General features: G+C 40.1%; 1 protein-coding gene across 1 annotated transcript in view; it reads left to right on the top strand.

Moving 5' to 3' along the window:
* nlgn3a (neuroligin 3a) overlaps positions 1-21,660 on the top strand; it is a 138,411-nt gene that overhangs the window by 9,643 nt on the left and 107,108 nt on the right. The window contains 1 exon segment of the mRNA XM_030739110.1: positions 16,262-16,970. Within this exon segment, the coding sequence (XP_030594970.1) occupies positions 16,499-16,970 (472 nt within the window). The 5' untranslated portion in view covers positions 16,262-16,498.

The following is a 21,660-nucleotide window of genomic DNA, read 5'->3' as shown; positions in this document are numbered from 1 at the left end:
GGTATTAAGAGTTTATGGATTGTTTGACAAAGCCAGGTTTTTGATGAGCATTTGTATCCTCCAGAGACGGAACGCAGATGCTATTCCATTAAGAGCAAAATGCCTTTTGAAAACAAATAAAAACAGGGCCTCTCTCATCATTACATCTAAAGCGTTTAATCCTACACAGAGGAGGCTCTCCTCTCGTCTGAAAACCTTTTCTTTGTATCCATCACGTGGATTTCTTTCTTGGAGCATGTCTGCATACCAAGTTGGCGATACTAACCTCTGGAGGTAAAGGGCAATCATGCAGTTTATATATATATATATATATATATATATATATATATATATATATATATATATATATATATATTTTTTTTTTAATTCTATAAAAAGTGAGTGGTGAATTATGTAATGCAGAAGTCTAGCACGGAGTAAGAAAGGAGCATTAATTGTAACAACAAACACTTTTGTTCCTGTAAACTTAAAGCTTTGCCTTTTTGCGCTGACATAGAAGCAATTTTGAATAAAAGCTAGAGTAAAAATTCCCCTATTATTCTTCCACACCATTTTTGCAACCAGTTTTGCTAAAAAAAAAAAAAAAGACAAAACAAAATCACCCCACACATAAACCCACACTTAGATTTCCCTACATAGACAAGTGTTCAGAGTTTCTGTTCACCGCGGGGGTAAGTATTGGTAACAGTTGACATGCCATTTTGGTCCTAAGGGCTCTGCTTTTAGTGTCTATGAAAATTGCGGGAAGGCCTTGTAGTCACATGAAATTTTACAGCAGCCATGGAGGCACTTTCATTGTTGTGTTTGCTCCTCGCAGAAGCTCCAAGGCTCTTGAGCTAGAAAACAACAATGGCCTCGTTGTTCTGTCTCCTCTACATTCATGCCTGCTAAAAGGAACATAAAACCCCCTTCCCTCTGCGAGCCCCTGCTAGTTGCACTCGTATCGGTGCAGTTCAGGCACAGAGGAATAGTTTTCAAAGTGTCACCGTTTAGGGCATGGTTTGGATGTCAGCAGTGAAATGAATAAATAATGTGCCCTCCAGTCTCATTTGATGTAGCGGGATCTGATCTGATATGACTTCTCATTCGAGCTAGCTTACATCCAGATGTTAAAAGAAAATCTTTTTTTCCCCTTAGGTTGCTAATGAAACATGGAACAGGAAAGGATGTTTATATCTGTTTTAACTGAAAAACAGAAAAAAAAAAATAAAAGAAGAAAAGGGGTAAAAAAAAAAAAGAGGCAGATCAAGGTGAGTTCAATTTATAAGGAAAAAATTATTTGGAAATCGGTGCAGATGTGTGATCAACATGTAGATACTGTATGGGCTCCTGTACAGTAGCTACAGTCTATGCTGTCATTGCTCTGGGCTTCTTTGGTGCAGAGTAGGCACAGAATAGGAAGAGAGATTCAGCATGCAGTGTGTGTTTGGTGCAGTTTTTGAGGAAGTGCAGACAACCCGAGGCCAAATTTGCCTGCAGTGTTTGGACATGGCCTACTTCTAAGCGTGCACTCATTAATGTGGTCTTCTACTCTGCTTAAAGTGCACAAATGGGATTTTAATTCATACCATATGCATAGTGTCTGTTCTGTATCTTTTTATTCCATTAAATTTAAATATTCTACCTCAGAGTACATATGGTGAGGTTAAAATACCACATCCTAGCTTATAATGCAACCTTGAGTACCCTCAGTGAGCTGCTGTATCTCAGGACGTATGTGTTTAGCCTACTCTTGTCTTATGGACTTTGTAGCGCCTGTGTGTGTTTGAATAATGTCCTGCAGGAGACACTCTAAGTACAATGTCTAGGACTTAGGCGTCAGCAGTAATATCAGGGCAACCTCTCCTCTCCTCTCCTCTGTGTGCAATGGCATGGGGATATTACAGCATTAGAAAGCATGAATTATAGCCATATTGTTTAGCTCAGTGTCCGGGGACAGAGACGTGTTTCTGGTATCACCATGGTATCAGTCAAAAGCTAGAAAAGAAGGACTGGATGATTATGAAATGCTTTTTAAGTATATCCCTCTGCCTGCTGTTTTTTGGACTCTTGTGATAAATTTAAGCCAATTTCATTGAATAATGCTATATTGAATTAGGGTGCCACATTTGTCACATTGTCAAATTATTTTGAGCTTAAGGCGGTTCTCCTGTTTGATCTGAAGGCTGCTGTGCTACCACAGAGCCAGGTACGACCGAGTGTTCTGCATCACAGCGAATGGATCTGAGCACTTCCCAAAGACGGGCAGGCAGTGAGACCAACAAGTACAATAACAAAGGATGCATTACCTAATAGAGTTGGCAGAACTGCAGAGTTCAGGGTAGTCTGATAAAGCTGGGTTACAGTACTTTTAATCAATCACTAAGAACACGAGCCAATTTAGGAAGGAGCCTGACATTCAAGCTAGGCTTTCAGACAGGATTAGAAATAGTGAATAGAGAGTAAACATATCTGCCAGGGCTAGCTGAAAAGACTGCTGTCAGGGGACAGTGTTCCCTCCTCCACGTGTGATATTGAGGCATGTATCCTTCATCCACACCCACCCCCAGTCCACAAGCCAACCCTAACCCCTCTGTTTTAGAATAGTAGCAGTCTGTTTTACCAGCCTCGCTCCTGAGATACGCTTCTTTTCTCTTTTTTTTCAGTGAATTCAGATCAGTATTAGCAACAAGACAGAGATAGTTGCCTCTATTGTTTATTGCTTTTAAGAAAGGGCACTGTCATTTAAAATGTCCCTCGGAGCTCATCATCGTGTGGAGTCTCCAGACTGACTAATAATACAATATCGATGTGAACATGCAATGAACAGTGGAAGACAGCTGCCTTTCTAAAAGACAACTGGGAGAGACACTGGTGGGAAAAATCCAGAATGTCTTTCAAATGTTTACCATAATTATTTGGAGGCTGGAGGTCTCTGTTGACTTTAAAGATTTTTTGTTTTGTTTTTCATTTGAGATTCTTATGGTTTGAAATGTGATATAAAATCGTTTTTAAAAATTATTTTGATGTTGAGTTTTTATGGTCCCTGGATGAGAAAATACAGCCCTCATTGTAGTTTAAAGTCCAGCACTATGGCCTGCGTGGGATCAATGGGGAAAGCAGCCAGTGACTGTGATAGTGCTGGATTAGAGGAATTGATATCACCTCACTAATCTGTCTACATCGCCTCTAAATTCACCTGGATGTAGCTATAATTAAGCCTATAATGTGATGAATGAAGATTTAAATGCCCGAATCATATTTACATGTGAGAATGCTGATTATTTATTACTGGATTGAAGGGAATGCCGTCAGGATTTTTTTTTTTCTGATGTTTTGTAGGTTTTCATTTTCATTCATCTGTATTCAGGCTGTCCTGATGCTAAGTACATCACATCTTCTTTTGATCTTTTTCAAATCGGAAAGCATTGAAGGCAATACCAGGCAGTCTCTGAAATGTCAAAGATTTTATGTTAAATAGTCCTTCTGAATATTAAAGCACTATTAATTTCTTACACGCCTCTTATCAATGGTTGATAGGGGCCATGTGGAGCAGTATTAGTCCGTTTGGTCTTTGTTTATGCTGAAGATGAAGGTCACCCCCTCATTAGTGCAGCAGCATCTTTTTTGATGTTGTGATATACATAGTAATCAAGTGAAGCTCACCTTGCTGTTTACTGTTGACCTTTAGTTAAAAGCACATCACTGTCGGGTTGTTTCAAAACTTAATTATGCTCCCATAAAACTCCTGGCATCATGTGCAGACCTCATTTAATCTTCTGTCATTAGGCTACAGTAACCCTGTGCTCCCTCTGTAAATAGGACCCCCACCGCCATGTTCACAGGTCCATTATTTTCTTTTTTTTTTCAGTACTGTGAGTATGCGTGCTTTGGGTTTTGCTGTATCAAACATACTTGTGTATATCTCTGCTTTCCGTTTTGTATTCAGAAATTCTTCTTGTCACACAACAATACACTTTGGCACTTCTCACTTCTCTGCAGCTACCAGACATTTGCATGTCAATAACATCATCCTACCACTGTGCTTTTGGCATTTGCGAATGCTCTGCAAGGAAGCCAAGTAGTCGCAGTCTTTGAGAGGAAACATCACAATACTGTACCGTGCCGTGCGCTGCTGCTTTCATTGACATGTTATTTTCACCATAAATTCACCTTGGCTTAATTGTTCATCAATCACAATTAAGGACTCTCAGACTTATGATTTAAGAGCGCTTAAGAAGAACAGCTAACATTTAAGCGCGTGTCTCGAGGGAAAAGGTGAAGCTATTTCTAAACTGCTGTATGTGGTGCAGTGGAGTCTTGTTACAGGAACGGCATACTTTCAGAGCCTGTGATGCTTCCAGATCAAAACAATTAAATTGGTGTAATTTATGTTCTCAAAGTAAGTCGAGAGTCGAACACCATATTTTACCTGAATGTGGAATATCTCTGTTTCCAAATTACTGCTGCAAATGCTAAGGCACTTAAGGCATTATTAGCTCATTAATTTAACAGGCAGCATCTGGGTCATGTCTCTGCCTCCTATATGTATAATTCTGTAAGCCTTTCACACCGAATGATAAAGCTGATCTTTGGATTCTCAGTCAGAGCTGCAGCCTACTTACCTTAAATTACTGCTCTTATTTAGCTCATTAGGCCACAGAAAGATTCATTTTCTCAGCATACTTACAGTATATATTCATGCAGATGCACAACTCCACAGTGGGGCCCCAGAGGCCTTCTTCTTCATCTTCTTTTTTTTTTTTCATTTGTAAAAAAAAAAAAAAAAAAAAAATTAATTTCACATTCTTTTGGACAAGATGATCTGAATTTTTAATCTTTGTCTCGAGAAAACATAATTCAAAATGCAGTGGATGAAAGTGGTGAATTACATGCACTCAGCACAGGGCTCCAGCACTTTTTGAAATGGTGCACATCAGTGTTTTTTTTTTTTTTTCACAGGATGATCAGCTCTTCAAAGGCCTGACATTATATGGTTTGTAATGGTTCTGTTTTTTTTTTTTTGGAAGGTGGTGGGTGTTTGGGGCATTTGCAGGAATTTCTTTTGTCTACTCCTACCAGGAAATATCTACTAATGATTCTTGTTCTAGATGTGTATTTTATGTAATCTGTTCTTCCTCTTTGACCAGTCTTGTTCGTTTTTATAACACTGCTCAATCTGAGTTCATCTAAATGCATATCCGTGTTTGATACTGGCTCTGCAAATGGTTTTTTTGCAAGGCAACGACTGAATGGTTGCTTTAACCCAGAGTAAAAGAGTCAATACTGGCCATAGGAGCTGATCCATCTAAGATTTTATAATGTGGTGCCAATGAACTAGGAACCCTGATTGCGAGAGATCAACTCTCTGTTGTAATTACCAGCCAGACCTCAATTAACTCAAAGCAAACCCTCAGTTCAAGTCTATATGTTTGTTAAGTGTTAATAGCTGCTTAAAGAAAAATGTTTCCCCGCTTCCATCCACTTAGGCCAGTCTGATCAATGCTCAATGTGCTGCATATTGTTGGATACATTACTTAAAATGACACACTTTAGGTATTCAATACAGAGTTTAAATTGGAAATAAGCCATTTATCCCCACCAATATCCTCATTAATCTCTATAACTATAATCAATCAGTGCAAATTTAAGTGTGTTTTCTTCTCAGGCAGTAACTGGCAGGGAACTCCAGGATAAGCAGCATTTTGCAGAAAGCATGCGGCAGCAGTAATACACAGCAGTTCACATTTGAAGGAATTGTCATAAACTTACACTTGCTTTATATACGTAGTGCCATGCCAGTGCTGTTCAGGTTCCTTGCTCTTGCCTGAATTTTATTAGGAAAGAATCCCAGAAGGCTAAAAATCCATCCTCCTTTTCACTGTAAGCCAGAAATTGATGTTTGTGCTGCCATGTTATACGTGCTGTCCTCATAGTGGAGGAGATGAGAGGAGCGGCTTGAAATATCTGCTAAATTCTCCTTGGTATGCTCGAGTGTTTCCTCTTCAGGAATTTAGTCATGTTTCCTACTTCGCAGATGTAGGATAATTTGACCAACTATAGAAAACATGTCTGTATTAGTAATGCGTTCATGGCATGCATCCATTACTAGTGCGGCAACTTACAGAAGGGCAATCAGAAGAAACCAACAACCCACCCCATCAACCACCAGCCACCTTAATGAGAGATTACTTTGTCTTCTACACCAAAATTACATATGCTCACCGGCCATTTTATGAAGTGCACCTGTTCAACTGCTCGTTAACACAAAAATCCAATCAGCCAATCACATGGAGGCAACTTAATGCATTTAGACATGTAGACATGGTCAAAACGACCCACTAAAGTTCAAACCGAGCACCAGAGTGGAGAAGAGAGGTGATTTAAGTGACTTTGAATGTGTTGTTGGTAACAGACGGGCTCATATGAGTATTTCAGAAATTTCTGACCTTCTGGGATTTTCCCACACAAGCATCTCTAGGGTTTTAGAGAAAATGGTCCAAAATGAGAACATATCCTGTTCCCTGGACAAAAATGTCTTGTTAATGTCAAAGGTCAGAGAGAATATCTAGACTGTTTCAAGTTCGGACGCAGTCTGCATAGGAAGGCAACTATAACTCAAATAACCAAGGTATGCGGAGGAGCACCTCTGAACCTTGAAGCAGATGGTTACAGCAGCAGAAGACCTTACCAGGTGTCAACCCTGTCAGCTAAGAACAGCAAACTGAGGCTACAATTCACGTGGTCACCAAAATTAGACAAAAGAAGACTGGAAAACTTTGCCTGATGAGTCTCAATTTCTGCTACAACATTCAGAGGTATGAACAACAGTTCAGGCTGCTGGTGGTGTAATGGTGTGGGGGATATTCTTTTGGTAACACTTTTGGCCCCTTAGTAGCAATTGAGTATTGTTTTAGCAGTATCGTGCTGACATTGTCCCTCCCTGTATGACCACAGTGATCACATCTTCTGATAGCTGCTTCCACCAGGATAAAGCTCCATGTCACAAAACTCAGATCATCTCAGACTGAAAATGACCATGAACTCACTGTACTCAAGTCACCTCCACAGTCATCAGAGCTCAACTCAGTGGAGCACCTCTGGGGTAGAATGGGAGATTTCTACTGTGTGATGCTATCATGTCAATATGGTCCAAAAACTCTGAGAAATGTTTCCAGCAGTTTGTTGAATCTATGAAGAATTAACATAGTTCTCAAGGTAAAAGGGGGTCCAACCAGTATTGTCAAGGTGTACCTTGCTGGTGAAGTGGCCAGTGGCCAGTATATTATGTGTTTATAGAATAATATTATGCTTGTATTTAAGTGTGTGTTGCAGTTTGCTAATGAGAACATGTTGTCTGTATTGAATATGCTGTCTTGTGACTTTGCCTGTAACAAAGTCACCTTTTCACAAGCTTTTTCATCAGCTTTGCTACAGTGCATTTTCCATATGCACCATACTGTAATATGTTATTACATTACTGGAAGTGGTTCTTTTTTATTCAGTGTGAAGCCTGAAATGGTGAAATGAATGTGCATCAGTAGTTTTTGAACATTTTTAGTACATTTTACCATTATTGCCATCTGGAAGCCAATAATTCTCCAAAACTTGCAATATCAATTAATTTGTAATGACACAGATGTGTGGTAGAAATAGGAAATACGTAATAGAAAACAAAATCTTGACAGAGGCTACCTTCAGCTCCTGCTCTTTGGTAAGCAATGCTGTGGAGCTGTGTTGGCAGGGTGATAGAAATTGCACACAAAAGACTTTGTCAAGAGAACAGATCTCTCCCTGCAATCGGCATCTGTGGGAGCTTGGATAATGAGTATGCCATGTGTAAAGCCTTAATGTGTTTACATACGGCTAGATTAGAGACGGACCCAATACTTGCCCCTGCGGTTTCTCAAAGAATCCCTGTGGGCTGCTTGAGTGATTAGCTACTTTGAGATTTTTCAGTAGGAGTGTCTTGTGTGACTCTGTAGGGGATCAATAGGAGTTGGGATGATGAACTGTTTGGGAAATTTCCGTATATATAATTTATTTTTAATGTAAACTCCTCCATCCTTTTCCATCTAATTGAGTCATTTAGCTTTGATTAATATCCTTGTTCCCCCACATATTGTTTCCCATATCATATTACTTCCTAAACTGTATCTGACACTCAGAGGCACACACACACACACACACACACACACACACACGCATCCAAGTGGAAGGTGCAATATAAATGTAAGAATGGGCTCGCTGCCTCGACTTGCAGCTTTAAAACTTCTAGATCAAATCTGTCCCTATCATTTAAGTCTCAAAGAGCAAACAGTTGTTTCAAGCACCGTCAGCAGTTAACAGAATGGCCATTATTTATTTGCTGTGCAGCCACAGAATTCATCTCAACATGTGCTCACCTGGAATCTGTCTTTATTTGGCCTGCCAAGCCCATCTTTCTGTGTTTCCTTGACTGCTTGGCTGGTAATGATAGTCATGGATGCCTTTATCCAGCACTTAGGAGAAGGGGTGGAGACACACAGCTTAGCAGGTGGCCACAGCCGAAGCATTGTCTTCTTGCTTTTGCTTCTTTAAAAATATGTCAGCATCACCGTGGTGATTAGCAGTCAGTATGTGCCGCGTCTTTGTCCTTGATTTAATGCCAAATCTCCTAAGTAATAATGACTGCACAACTCTGTGTCTGATGAAAAAAGGAAGAGAAGGGAAGAGTGGCCCCTTATTGCTCACTGCACTGGTTCCCAGCAGGAACCTTATGATGCCGCAGTTTAGTTTTGACGTTTTGTGAAAGCTGTTTCTGAAACATGCCAATCTAATTGATTTAATATGGCGTGCTGTTTTTTTGTGAAGCTCAGGAGCTTATGTAAAGAGTGTGCCTGTGAGCCGACACATGCACTGTGTGCATACATTCATCATTGATTTTGCTGTATAAAGATCCGTGGCATATTTGGAACAAACATGTGTAAACAGACAATTCAGAGATATACATGTTGCACAGGCCAGAGAATATTCCTGTCATAGGTGTGTTTCTGTGGTGAAAATCAAAGGTGAAGACATGAAATTAAGTTTCTTTTACATTTTTCATAAGTTCAGCTCAAGTTATGACCTCGGTACTTTGGGTCTGCCTTCTGATTTCCATTATATTGACTGTTTCTCAAAAATTAAATGTTTTTGCCTGAACAGGAATTTTCTCAGTCAAATCAAATTTGACATTATTTATTTATTTTGCCCATTTTTTTTCCTGGTAATACCAAGGTATTACATTGATTTGTCAGAATAATTATACAGGCAGCGCACGATATTGCTGTCGATCGATAGATGAGTTATGACTAACTTTTTGAAAAAGACTCAAAACACTAATGTGTTTTGCTCCAACCTGGCTTCTTCATAGTTGAAACTCGGTCATATTTAAGCATGATTAATTTCTTTACCATCCCTGTCAGCTTGTAGTTTCCAGTGGCTGTGAGTTTCTCACAACAGTGTGCATATCACGTACAGGTTACCCACATGGCCACATTTATTATAAGGAAAGAAAAAAAGAGTAGCATGCCACCTTTTTTGCTTCTTTCATTGGTTAGCCTTGAGCATGTGATGTCACATGGGTAAACAAATCTTCAACTCAAAGAGTCTGGGTTGAATCAGGGATCTTTGACTAATACTTTAAAATCAGAGTGCAGCCCTAATCATTTTTGTATCACATTACATTGGTCCTCGGCTACAGCGTAACAGCACTGCATTTGTAATCACTGATTACACCCTCTGAGGTCAGGATGGCTCACTTCATTTGAAGTTAGATGTTCCAGAGGACTAATGCAGCTTTTGTGAATGCTTTTGTTGCAGACTAGTTACTATAATAACAGAGTGTGGCGAGTCAGATGCTCCATCTACTCAGAACTCTTATTGGTTCCTTTTTTATCAGAGTCCATTCAGCTTCTCTCTAAGGGATGTCGGAGCGTAGGAGTACATTTGGCTCTGTGCTCATACTTTTATTGCGATGCAGAAATCTCTGCTGTAGGAGAACAAAGCCTCTTCTACAGTAAGTGTGCACAGCTCTGGACTCAGACCAATATAGAGAGGAATAAAATATATGGTTTTTTTTTTTTATCTCTTCTACATATGAGATCTGTACTCACGTGATGCACCAGTGTGGTCATTTTGAATAATGCTAAATAGGAACTGGAATAGCAGAATCTAACATGTCCCATTAATCAGGGACTGGAGAATTGGGGAGGAGGGTGTTTAATGGCATGTACTTGGAGGAGTGCCGTCTTGCATTACGGGCTAATAACCTGACTTAGAGTCAGCACAGCACCCACCTACCCATACCCCCACCCCTACACCCCCACCCTCCTTCCGCCTCCATCACTCCAGCTGTATTTATTATGGGCTGCAAGGCCACAGTGATGAGACGATCAATATTTCTGGGATGATGAGGGAGAACTCATGCAATCGCTCTCTCTCTCTGTTTCTCCCTTGGCAGTGCTTCAGCAGGTAGAGAGATCAAAGCGGAGGACCTCTGAGATGCTGTTGGAGAAGAGACTGATGAAGTCCTCTGTGCTGTGTGTCCTCTAAACACACACACTCCATCACACTGTCCTATGTCCTTGCTATGTCCTGATTAAAAAGTTTGACCTGGTGTATTTTATCTTGAGTAGAATTAGTTTTATCACTCCTATTCTCCGACTGTGTGTGCAAATCTAAACAGAAATGGCTTCATTTAAAATTACAGTGGAAAATTGTCTGTGGATCTGCAAATTTGTGAAAAGATGGCCTTTTTAAATCCTCCTCTGTCAGACATCTCTGTTTGTTCCTTGTCAAACATCTCTGTGAAGCTTTTTTTATGGCATAACTTGAAATGGAACACGTCATATGTAATTCAAGTTGAAACAGTTTTTGAAGAAGGACCTGACCTATAGGCCTGGCCATTAGCTGCCTGTCATTAGAATTTAATAGTACTTTTATGCTCAGTTTTACTGCAGTGTATCCTACCTTTATGATGGTTATAATATGGGGCTAAATCTGTTTTAGAAACTGTTTTAGTGATAGTGATTTAACTTTATGGTAATTTTAGAGTATATAGTTTGTGGTGCTTTTGTTGTATGTTGTAAAGGAGGTGGACAATTTTCTTAATTGTTATAAATATGCTGGATATGAATAAGGTGGAGAAGTTGTTAGACATATGGCGCGCTGAATCAGCCTCTAAAACTGTATAAAGAATGACCAATGTAACATTTATATTTATATAGTTGCATTTTGTTCAACGGTCTTGTGTTGAACAGTAAAAGACTAACAAATTGCTGTAAAAAAAACAAAATATCAGCAGCAAGTTAATGCACATTTTTATGGTGTAATACAGTATTTTTTCTTCAGTGAACAGTCTCACAGAAATGCAAGAAAATTAAGCTTAAATAATTTATGTAAGTACTGTCATTGTTATTTCTGTTATTTTGTGTCTAAGCTTGAATTACTGTGGGTGCAGGACATGGTTTGCTGAGTTCATGCAGCCAGGAAAGGTTTCAAAGTAAAGCTATTGATGTGCCACAATGCCCAAGACACCTGACATTTGGTTGGTTCTCATCTTGTTAAAGTATTGAATATGGCAGCATTCCCATCGTCACGTGGTGTAAAGAGTGCAGGAAGTGTAACTGATTTCTGTCATAGTTCAAGAAGGACGGGAGACTAAATTCAGGTTACACAGAGAAGCACGTAATTATATATATGTGTGTTTGTATATATATATATATATATATATATATATATATATATATATATATATATATACAAACACATATATATATAATTACGTGCCATCCCTAATATATATATATATATATATATATATATATATATATATATATATATATATATATATATATATATATATATATATATATATATATATTAGGGGTGGGACTTTAACGCGTTAATTTCGATTAATTAATTACGGGGAAATTAACGCGTTAAAAATTTTAACGCATTTTAACGCACTTTGCACCGTGGAACGTTTCTCAGTGCGCGAGTTCCTGGCATACAGATTATATCGACGCACAATGTCCAAATTAGGGGCCGCATCCTGCGAAGGACCCGGCCCACGTCTTTCGCAGCCCACGAACACCACAAAGGCCGGAAGTGAGCGGCTAGCCTTCATATCAGCGTCACCTGCCGTCACCTCTGTGTAGCTCATGTCGCCTAGCAACCGTGAGTGCGAAGCACAGCTGTGTAAAAACAGCTGGTTAAACGGAGAACGAACTTTTTCTCCTTTTTGTGGTTTAATTTTAAATCTTTAATTCAAAATAAGCTGTTAAAACAAGCGTAACACATTTCAACATCAAGGAATACAGCTGAGAGAATGATTAATTTCCAACTATAACAAGTGAGACATTAATGTTGAATAAAACTATCCAGTTATGATGCTTAACTTTAATTTCAGGAGTTTGCTTATCACAGGAGCACTTCCACCCTTCATTGGTCTGTGTAGTAGACTGGTGGGAAAATAAACAAAATTTTGAAGTTTAAGCTTATGTATATTGATTTATTCATCAACCAAACTTAAATTAATATTTCTCATGTCAAATATTGAAATGCGATTAAAATGCGATTAATTTCGATTAATTAATTACAAAGCTTGTAATTAATTCGATTAATTTTTTTAATCGAGTCCCACCCCTAATATATATATATATATATATATATATATATATATATATATATATATATATATATATATATATATTAGGGATGGCACGATACCACTTTTTTATGTCCGATACCGATATTTTACATTTGCATTGTCTGCCGATACCGATACAAATTTGATTTTTTTTGTATTATTATTTTCAAAAATTATTTTTAAATGCCTGGAATAATTTTACATAAGTCAACAGTCTCTCACACAACAAAATCGGAATCTTTTAGTTTTCCCACATACAAGACTAAGGACTAGTGGGGCAAAGCTTTTCAGGCAGTGGCGCCAAAGCTCTGGAACTGTTTACCACTCCATCTCCGTTTAGCTGACTCTGTGGCATCTTTTAAAAAACAGTTGAAAACTTTTCTGTTTAACCAGACTTTCTGTTGACTTTATTTTTGTTCTTTTTCTTTTAATATGGTAAAGTTATGTTTTTAACATGGTGTTTTATCTGGGTTGTTTTTTTTGATATTGTGTTTTAATTATTGTACAGAACTTTGCGACTTTTTATCTGTGTAAAGCGCTATATAAACAAACTTTACTTACTTACTTACAACAATCGCTCTATCACCTGAATCATGTTGCTCCTATGTGAGAAGGTGATGCATTGGCTTATGGTATGTTGCAAATTTCATTAGGGCTGCAACTATTGATTATTTTAGCAATCGAGTATTCTATTGATTATTCCATCGATTATCTGAGTAATTGGATAAGAAATACTTTTTTTGTTTTAACAGTTCATCTGCATATTTTAACTTCTGTACTGCAGTTTTTCCCTGTGTGAAACAAACAGGGTGGATGGAGCACCTAAAAAGTTCTCTTTTCTTCACTTATTGATCAGGTGGTTGATGAAGGACCTCCAGCTGTTTCCCAGTAAAGGTTTAATGGAGGCTACAGGGGGAAAAGCTTTATCTGGATGTTAGAAAAACATTTTGTCCACTCCATCTGAGCTCACCGGCTCTTGTAATGCTTTATTTTCACAAGCATTCTCCTAAATACGTTTCTACTGCAGGTCTGTATTTAGTCACTAACCAGGGATTAAAGTATCAAAAATATTTTGACAGGGAAGGGGTCCCTCCGGTACCAGACAGTCACTAGTGCTAATAGCTGCGCTCACTAGCAGTATGTCCCGGAGCTGAAGTAGAGAAAAAAATAACAGCTGAAATTCTCAGCACAGCGAGCACAACACACGAACACAGCAGAGAGCAGTGGAGGCGTGGAAAAAACATGTCAGCGACGATCCCTCAGTGTCAAAGGGAATCCGTCGCAGCGACGGAGAACTTTACAGAATCTGAGGAGGGGTTTTTTTTCTAACTCCTGATCTCCCGCTCCATCCCAGTAGGCTAGTTTGGTCAACCGCAGACCCACAAGAAGAAGACGATGACAGAGAACTGTAACGCAGCTAATGTGGTTGGGATCGGATCGGTTTGCATTTTTTATTTCTTTCCGATATCCGATCCAGTAATTTATGCCAGGATCGGACCGATACTGAATATCGGACCGGCGCATCCCTAATAAATATATATATATATATATATATATATATACCGTATTTTTCGGACTATACGTCGCTCCGGAGTATAGGTCGCACCAGCCAAAAAATGCATAATAAAGAAGAAAAAAACATATATAGGTCGCACTGGACTATAAGTCGCACTTTTTGGGGGGGGGGGGGGGGGGTTGATAGAATCCGAGACCCAGAGCAGAAATTCCATCTTGAACGGCAATTTAAAATAATAATGGATTAAAGAACAGGACGAACACGGTTACGCCTACGTTATGCTAACGTAGCACATTCAGCTACATGACGCACAACGAACACGTGTTCGGTATGTTAACGTAACATTAAGTTATTCAGATAACCATAGCATAAAGAACATACTAACAAGTTAACCAAACCATCAATCCATTGAATTCTTCATCCTCGGTGTCACTTCTAAACAATTCCGTACACTCCGTAGACGAAGCGCCGCTTCCTCTTCTGTGTCGCGTTAGTCAGACTCGTCGTCAGCTGCAGTTCCAATTATTCCAGCCTTTCTGAATCCCAACAGGATGGTTTGGTTGTCACTGAAGCCCATGTTTTCTTGATCCATCCAATGACTTCCAGGAAAGTTGGGTGGCGCATTCTCCCAGTTGCCGTTAAGCTGTGCTCTCCATCCATCATCCACTGCGCCCACAGATTACGCAAGACTGCCTTAAAGCTCCGGTTCACGGAGATGTCAAGTGGCTGGAGTATTTTGGTTCATGTGTTATAAATGTCACATATACGTCGCTCCGGAGTATAGGTCGCACCCCCAGCCAAACTATGAAAAAAAGTGCGACTTATACTCCGGAAAATACGGTATATATATATATATATATATATATATATATATCAGCACGCCCTGTGGGCGGTCATTGTCCGCCAAGCTCGGGTCCTCTCAAGCCTGGGGCCTCGAGGGTCCTGCATAGCATTTTGAAGCCCCCCCCCCAGCAATGAATACCTTTTAGTCCCCAGATTGGATATGGACTGTTTTTCGTGTATTATCACGTAACAGGTATTCTGTGTGCCACAGTCACTGAGCAGAAATGTCTGGCACAAGTTCCATTTATGCAAGTGTCACTGAAAGTGGCCTCATTTGAAGTATTTACTAAATATCTGTATAAATGTATGCGTTAGGTTTTTGATCCGAAGTGAAGACTTGCATATACAAGTATATATGCATATAGATTTCACCGGCAGAGTGTCTGCTGATCCACGGCTGCGGCGGATGGTAATAGCTGCCTAGTGATAACAGCCCTTCCAGAAACATCAGGATTGGTTTCTCTCAGCGGTTAGGTGCCCTCCAACGGCTGCTGATACATTATAAATCATTTACACAGTCATTTTGGAATGCAATATCCCCCTCTAAATGCTGGCTTTTCTTCTCCATTGTTATTAGAGCAAACTCTGCAGTAGGCACACAAGGTTGAGGGGGACCCTAAGCCACAGAAATTGAAAATTGATCAAGCAGCGTGGGAAGGTGTTACTGGTTCACCCTGGGACTGTTGATTAGCATTTACAGGGCTGTCACTGGAGGGACCTGCTGCCTGTAGCAAACATCCTCCCTTCCTCCCTGTTCATCCCAGAAAGTGATCTCATGTATGTGCAAACAACGGGAATGACATTTCATTTATACTTTGTGCATATCTACTCCAAAGGGCTATGCAGGAAAAATGCTGTCAACATTAAACGGGACATGAAATTTTTATCATATTATTATGTGTGTATGACTCCCACTGCTGGGTTTTAACACTGCCTTTTGTCTAAATATTAACCGTTAATATAAACGTCAGACTGTAAAGTAGAGAATAATTACCTACTGACAGCTGATGCCTTTCACACTTCAATTGTCCTCTTAGCATTATTTGGTGCATCTTGACAAGTTACCAACAGTTAATTGCAATATCCAAGTCAAAGACAGGTTCTTGATTATATGGATTGATGATTGCACTAAGAGCTCTGTCGTGTTTATGTGAGCCATTTCATGTCATGACAAAAAAAAATGGACTCCACAAGTCATTACAAATGACTGAAAGAATAGTCATTAATTTTTCTGTCCTCTTCTTTTGTAGCACTGGTTAGAAGATCGCACTAGCAGAGGGAGGACAGTGAATAAGGACCTCGCCACAGAGAGGAACTGCACAACTTTGACCGTCTCATCAGTAAGCTGGTGGGCTCCAATATCCCGGCTGATGACTGTCCCTCAGGTGGCTGGACTACAGGGCTGAGTGGGAAGCCTGTGCGTTTGCTGAGGGTGGTGCCCTGGCTTGTATGTTGGTCACTTGCACTTGTACTCTCTCACAAGGACCATGTGGTTTTCTCCCGGGAGAAATCGTTTCCCCTCGCAGAACTGGCAGGGTGCCTATAATTGCACCAATTTCAGCGTGTCCTTGTGGGTGTTAAGTTTTTGTTGGTGCTTTGCGGCTGTGAGCAGTCAGAACTACCATCCCACTGTGAACACACAGTACGGGAAACTCCGAGGGGTGAGGGTTCCCCTGCCCAGCGAGATTCTCGGGCCGGTCGACCAGTATCTGGGGATTCCGTACGCTGCCTCCCCCGTGGGAGAAAAACGTTTCATGCCCCCAGAGCCTCCTTCTTCCTGGTCAGGAATCAAGAACGCCACCCATTTTGCTCCTGTCTGCCCTCAAAATATACACAATGCTGTGCCAGAGATAATGATGCCAATATGGTTCACTTTCAACCTGGATATAGTTACCACGTACATACAGGATCAACATGAGGATTGTCTTTACCTAAACATCTATGTTCCAACAGAGGATGGTGAGTGTGTCGAGTACACAGGAAGAAACCAAAGCTCTCCTCCTCCTCTTCTTTCCTGTCTCTGCTTCCCACTCCTTCTGTCTTTTCTCTAAGATTTTGTGCCACCCTTGTTTTTTGCGCGAAGCATGAACCGTTGTTTAGCGCATGCTGTGTCCGTGTCCATCATCTCAACATCCCATCTTGACTAGATCTTTCATTTAGTCTTTTCATCAACTCTCCCCTTCCATGCCACTGTTAGAGGTTCCTCTTTTGATGACTAAATGACTTCTTAATATGACTTATTAAAAAAAAAGAAAAAGAAATCTAATCAGACAAGAAACAGATTGGAAATACTCGGTGCACCTTCCTACCCTCACTGTCTTGATTGTTCTGGGGATATTAGCAATTAGTAGCCTGCCTCATAAGTGAATGATCTTCTGTAGGGTTGGTGAAATATTCTGTCTGGTACACGAGAGGCCTGTGGCATCAGCCTGACCTATGTAAGACCCTTTACTCTCCTTTCTATATCCAGTTTGTCTTCCCACAAAGAGACATGCAAGAGGAGACTTTGTGCAAAAGGCAAACATAGATTGGGATTTGTGAAGACTGATGACCCTAAAAGTGTTTCATTTCTACACATCTCTTTTAAACAGCCCCCATTTTTTACCACTTGAAGGAGACCCACACAGGAAAATGGGCTTGAAATGTTAAGTGCTCTAAGAGTCGCACAAGCTACGCCAAATAACACTTAACAGATTGAGATGTGAACTACAAAATTTTGCAAAAATCTAGCCTCTCTGCCTTCTGTGTGGCTGTAATGGGTCTTAAATAGAAGTGCATGTGAATATGGGCTTCTTGTGTCCCAGGGTGCAGCAAATTCATTCCACCATTTTGGAATATTTCTGCAGCAACACCCCAGTTACTTTTTCAAAAGGTCCTCTGTTGTTCTTGTTGTTGATGAAGACTGGGAGGGTGGGAGGAGGAGGGAAAGAGGGAGAAGATGGGTTCTAACTCAGTCTGAGTTGTTGCATGTCACATGCGATCTTTTCCAGAGCTCTCTGTTATTTTGTAGTTTTTCCATTCATTTTACAGTCAAAAGAATATCCAAGGAATGTGCCAGGAAACCCAACAAGAAAATGTGTAGAAAAGGAGGTATGTAAAAAAAAAAAAAAAAAAAAAACAAAGAAAAAGAAAAACATGGAACGAAAGGGAGGAATTGAAAGAGTGAAAGAGAGAGGAGAGTGATGGGTGCATCCTTCCAAAGCTGCCAATATCACCACCTATCAACTCCCAAATCAAAGTGCTAATTGGGATGAACATGGGACTTGTGACTCAGATCAACCTTGACATGAGTGTGAAAGATGAGTGGTTGTGCTGTGTTGCATGCCTGTGTGAGTAAGTGTGCGTGTGTGTGTGTGTGTGTGTGTGTGTGTGTGTGTGTGTGTGTGTGTGTGTGTGTGTGTGTGTGTGTGTGTGTGTGTGTGTGTGTGTTAAGCTTGTTGTGTTGTCTAAATGTGAGAGCTGAAGTCAAGGAGTAAAACTGCAGGTCCCTCAATAAGCAGCAGTGTTTTTGTTCAGCTATAGATTGTAATGTGTGCTGATAAGATGTATTTTATTTTTTCACAGCTTTGTATGACTTGTTCATGTTTAAAGAGCATTTGTTTAAAGGTGAACACAACCGCTGATTAAATCAGAAGCATAAATGCCATTTTAAATTATCACTGAAACGACTCTCTTAATTTGCTATGCAAAGAACTTTAGTCACGTTTCAGACGGCACTTAAGACGGCCGCTTATTGAAAGTATCCGTCAAGCACGACACCTGAAAGCACCCGAGCATCAGTCGCTGATTTAATTTTCACCAAAAAAAAAAAAAAAAACGCCACCTTTCTCTTGAATTTATTATTCCCATTGTTCAAATAGGGGGGTGGTGGGAAATTTTACTGGCACGACAGCTTTGATCTATCCACGTGGCAAATGCCCTCACACACACAGCCACGGAAAAGCACATCACAATTTCATTAGCAGCAGCTGAAGTACAACCACTGGTGACAAAAGAGAGCTAATTTTCCCAGCTTCCCTTAAGGCACTGTGGGCCCTTCCAGGTAGCCTTAAAGCTGTGATCCTGAGCATATCTCGCTGAGCAGTAAAGATTCAGTTTCAGCTGGGAGACCTCTGCTGTTGATTTCCACGGAGGCAGGAGGCAGCTCTTGGCCTCACTTTGTGCACTCGTACATTCAGCTTTGGTAAACCAATTTTGTTCGAGACAGACTAGCCCTTCAGGCACTTCTGCTTCTGAATTAGTCCCAGTTGTGGAATATACACAGAAATATCTATTTAATATTCCCCTTCCAGTTGGAATTTTTCAATTATCTTCCCCATGTTTGGTAATGAGAAAATGGTTTATCATAAGTTTTATATGTTGGTTTTCTGACATATTGTGCAGAGAGCTGACTGTTGTATAGTTCCTCTGTTGTTATAAACACAAGGTTTATCATTTTCAGTCTCTATGGAAACTCTTTATTTGAGATTCACCTTTTCTGAACTGCTTCCACTAATCATAGCTTATGTTGACTCACCCGAGAAAATGAAGCATAAACTATTCTTCCTACTCGTACTTTTGGTTTTGGTCAAAAATACTTCCAACGAGGAGAAAAATGAAAAAACTGGAATCTGAGTTAACTGAATGAATATTTATATATTTTTAATTGCTGCCATTTAGCTTCTAGTCTTGGTTAAATAATTCCTGCAAAATGATATGTAAATGTACTATGACCAAGTGTATCTTTGTGTATGTACACAGATACACACACACAGGGTTTGATGTTTGCAGTACAGGCTGGTATAATGTAGTAGAGTCATACACACTGCTCATATTCAGGACCAATAACATTTCCACTACCAATTTTCCAATCTGTAACCATAATTGATTTTCAGAAAGAAAAATTGTGATTTTTGGATGAAATGCTTGCCTGATTGTTGCCAAGCAACAGTATGCAGTTGTGACAGGAGCTGAGTAAATGGCATGAAGCACCTTAGCTGTAGTGGTGATGCTGATCAAGTGAGAAAAATACACATCCCTAAAAAAACACATCAGATGAGATCATAATAAGATTCCTGCTTGTATGAGTCCTTCTGTATGATAATTCAGGGAGTGTTTTGCATGCTAAAACCACAATGTTCAAGAAAAAAAAAACAGTGAAATGTGAGGTTATAGGTATTAATTTTCAGCAAACAATAAAGAAAGCCTATCATATGGATTATGTACCATCAGCGTCCTGCAGCGCATCGTGCAAGTAAACCATCTGATGCACTGATATCAAAGATGAGGCTCATTTTCCTCCATTGACCAGAGGGAAAGCCTTTAAACTGCTCAGTAGTGCCCTGAACAAAGATCAAAGAAAGACTCCTTAAAAAAAATAAATGAATAAAAAGCATAGAGCTCAATACGACTCGTACTCTATGTTTATTTTTTCAATACCACTATGGCTGATTGCTAGACTGAGCGAGGGTTTTGCAGCTAGTTTTGACGGGCCTAATTCTCTTTGCTCATTAACAATCTGATATTTGCACTGACCACATTGTTGCTCTGAAAGAGAGAACGAGATGGACCCTGTCCTCTACCACAGCACCACATATCCAAGATGTCCGAGCAGGTAGTGGTTTGAGGTCACGTGTAGGTTATCAAATGTGCAACATCAGCACCGTAGCCCCCTGCTCTCTCTCTTTCTCTCTCTCTCTCTCTCTCTGAAGTGGCCTTATAGCACGTACACAGAGCAGCGACGGTGCTGGAGACACTGGAGCCTTGGTTATATCACTCAGTCATTTTCCTGCTCTGAGTCAGAGTGAATGGAGTGAAGAGGGGGGTAATGATGTGCGGGGACACAGCTAAGCACTATTCAGCCTCAGAGTGCTAGATTGGCTGTAGATGGGTCAATTTTGTGAGGACAAACCCCGACTAGGTCAATCTTTATCTGTAAAAGAGCTTTACATTGTTAAATTGATTGATAAACTTAAAAAAAAAAAAGAATAAATCTGTAAAATCACATGCTTTTGATGAGGTAGAGCTCTGGTAATAATATGCACCTACTGCACTGTGCGCGTCTTGTTTATATAAAACACACATTATTTTGTACCCGGTTTTACAGCGTGTTGCTTTCATTGCTTGTAAAAACCGCCCTGAGAGTCCTTCATGCTAGTGTCTCTGAATAACACTGATTCCAAGAGACACTCTGAGATCAACCTTTCTGACTCCTAAATTCATCCCTCATCATGAGTCCATTTGTGATAAGTGCAGCAAAATCTGTTGTACGTTTTGGCTTGATTTGGACCACTCAACTATCATTCCTATGCAGCCCTCATAGGCAGCAGTCTGCCATGTGTTACTCAGCTCAGTGCCAGTACTGAACAGTCCGATCAGTTGCCAAACCTGTAGATTAACTACCCCAAAAGAAACATGGGACATTTTTTTCATCTTACCAGATGACCTCCAGATGCTAGAGAGATGTGAAAACTGTATAAGAGCCCCAGTGCTGGTTAGACTGCAGCAGGGCCGTGGCAAACAGTAACACACCATGGTAATCCTGTTGGTTGGCCGACTGTGCTTGCCTCAAGGAAGGAGGGGCTATTCCCTGAGTGCTGCCGAGGAGATCTGTACGCCAAGCAGACAGGGCGAAAACTTTCCAAGAAAACAAGAACAAATATTGGCTTGT

The sequence above is a fragment of the Archocentrus centrarchus genome, chromosome 10, assembly GCF_007364275.1.
Source record: "Archocentrus centrarchus isolate MPI-CPG fArcCen1 chromosome 10, fArcCen1, whole genome shotgun sequence".
Classification (NCBI taxonomy): Eukaryota; Metazoa; Chordata; class Actinopteri; order Cichliformes; family Cichlidae; genus Archocentrus; species Archocentrus centrarchus.
Note: the sequence above shows the minus strand (reverse complement) of the source record. Positions and strands in the feature narration are given on the sequence as shown.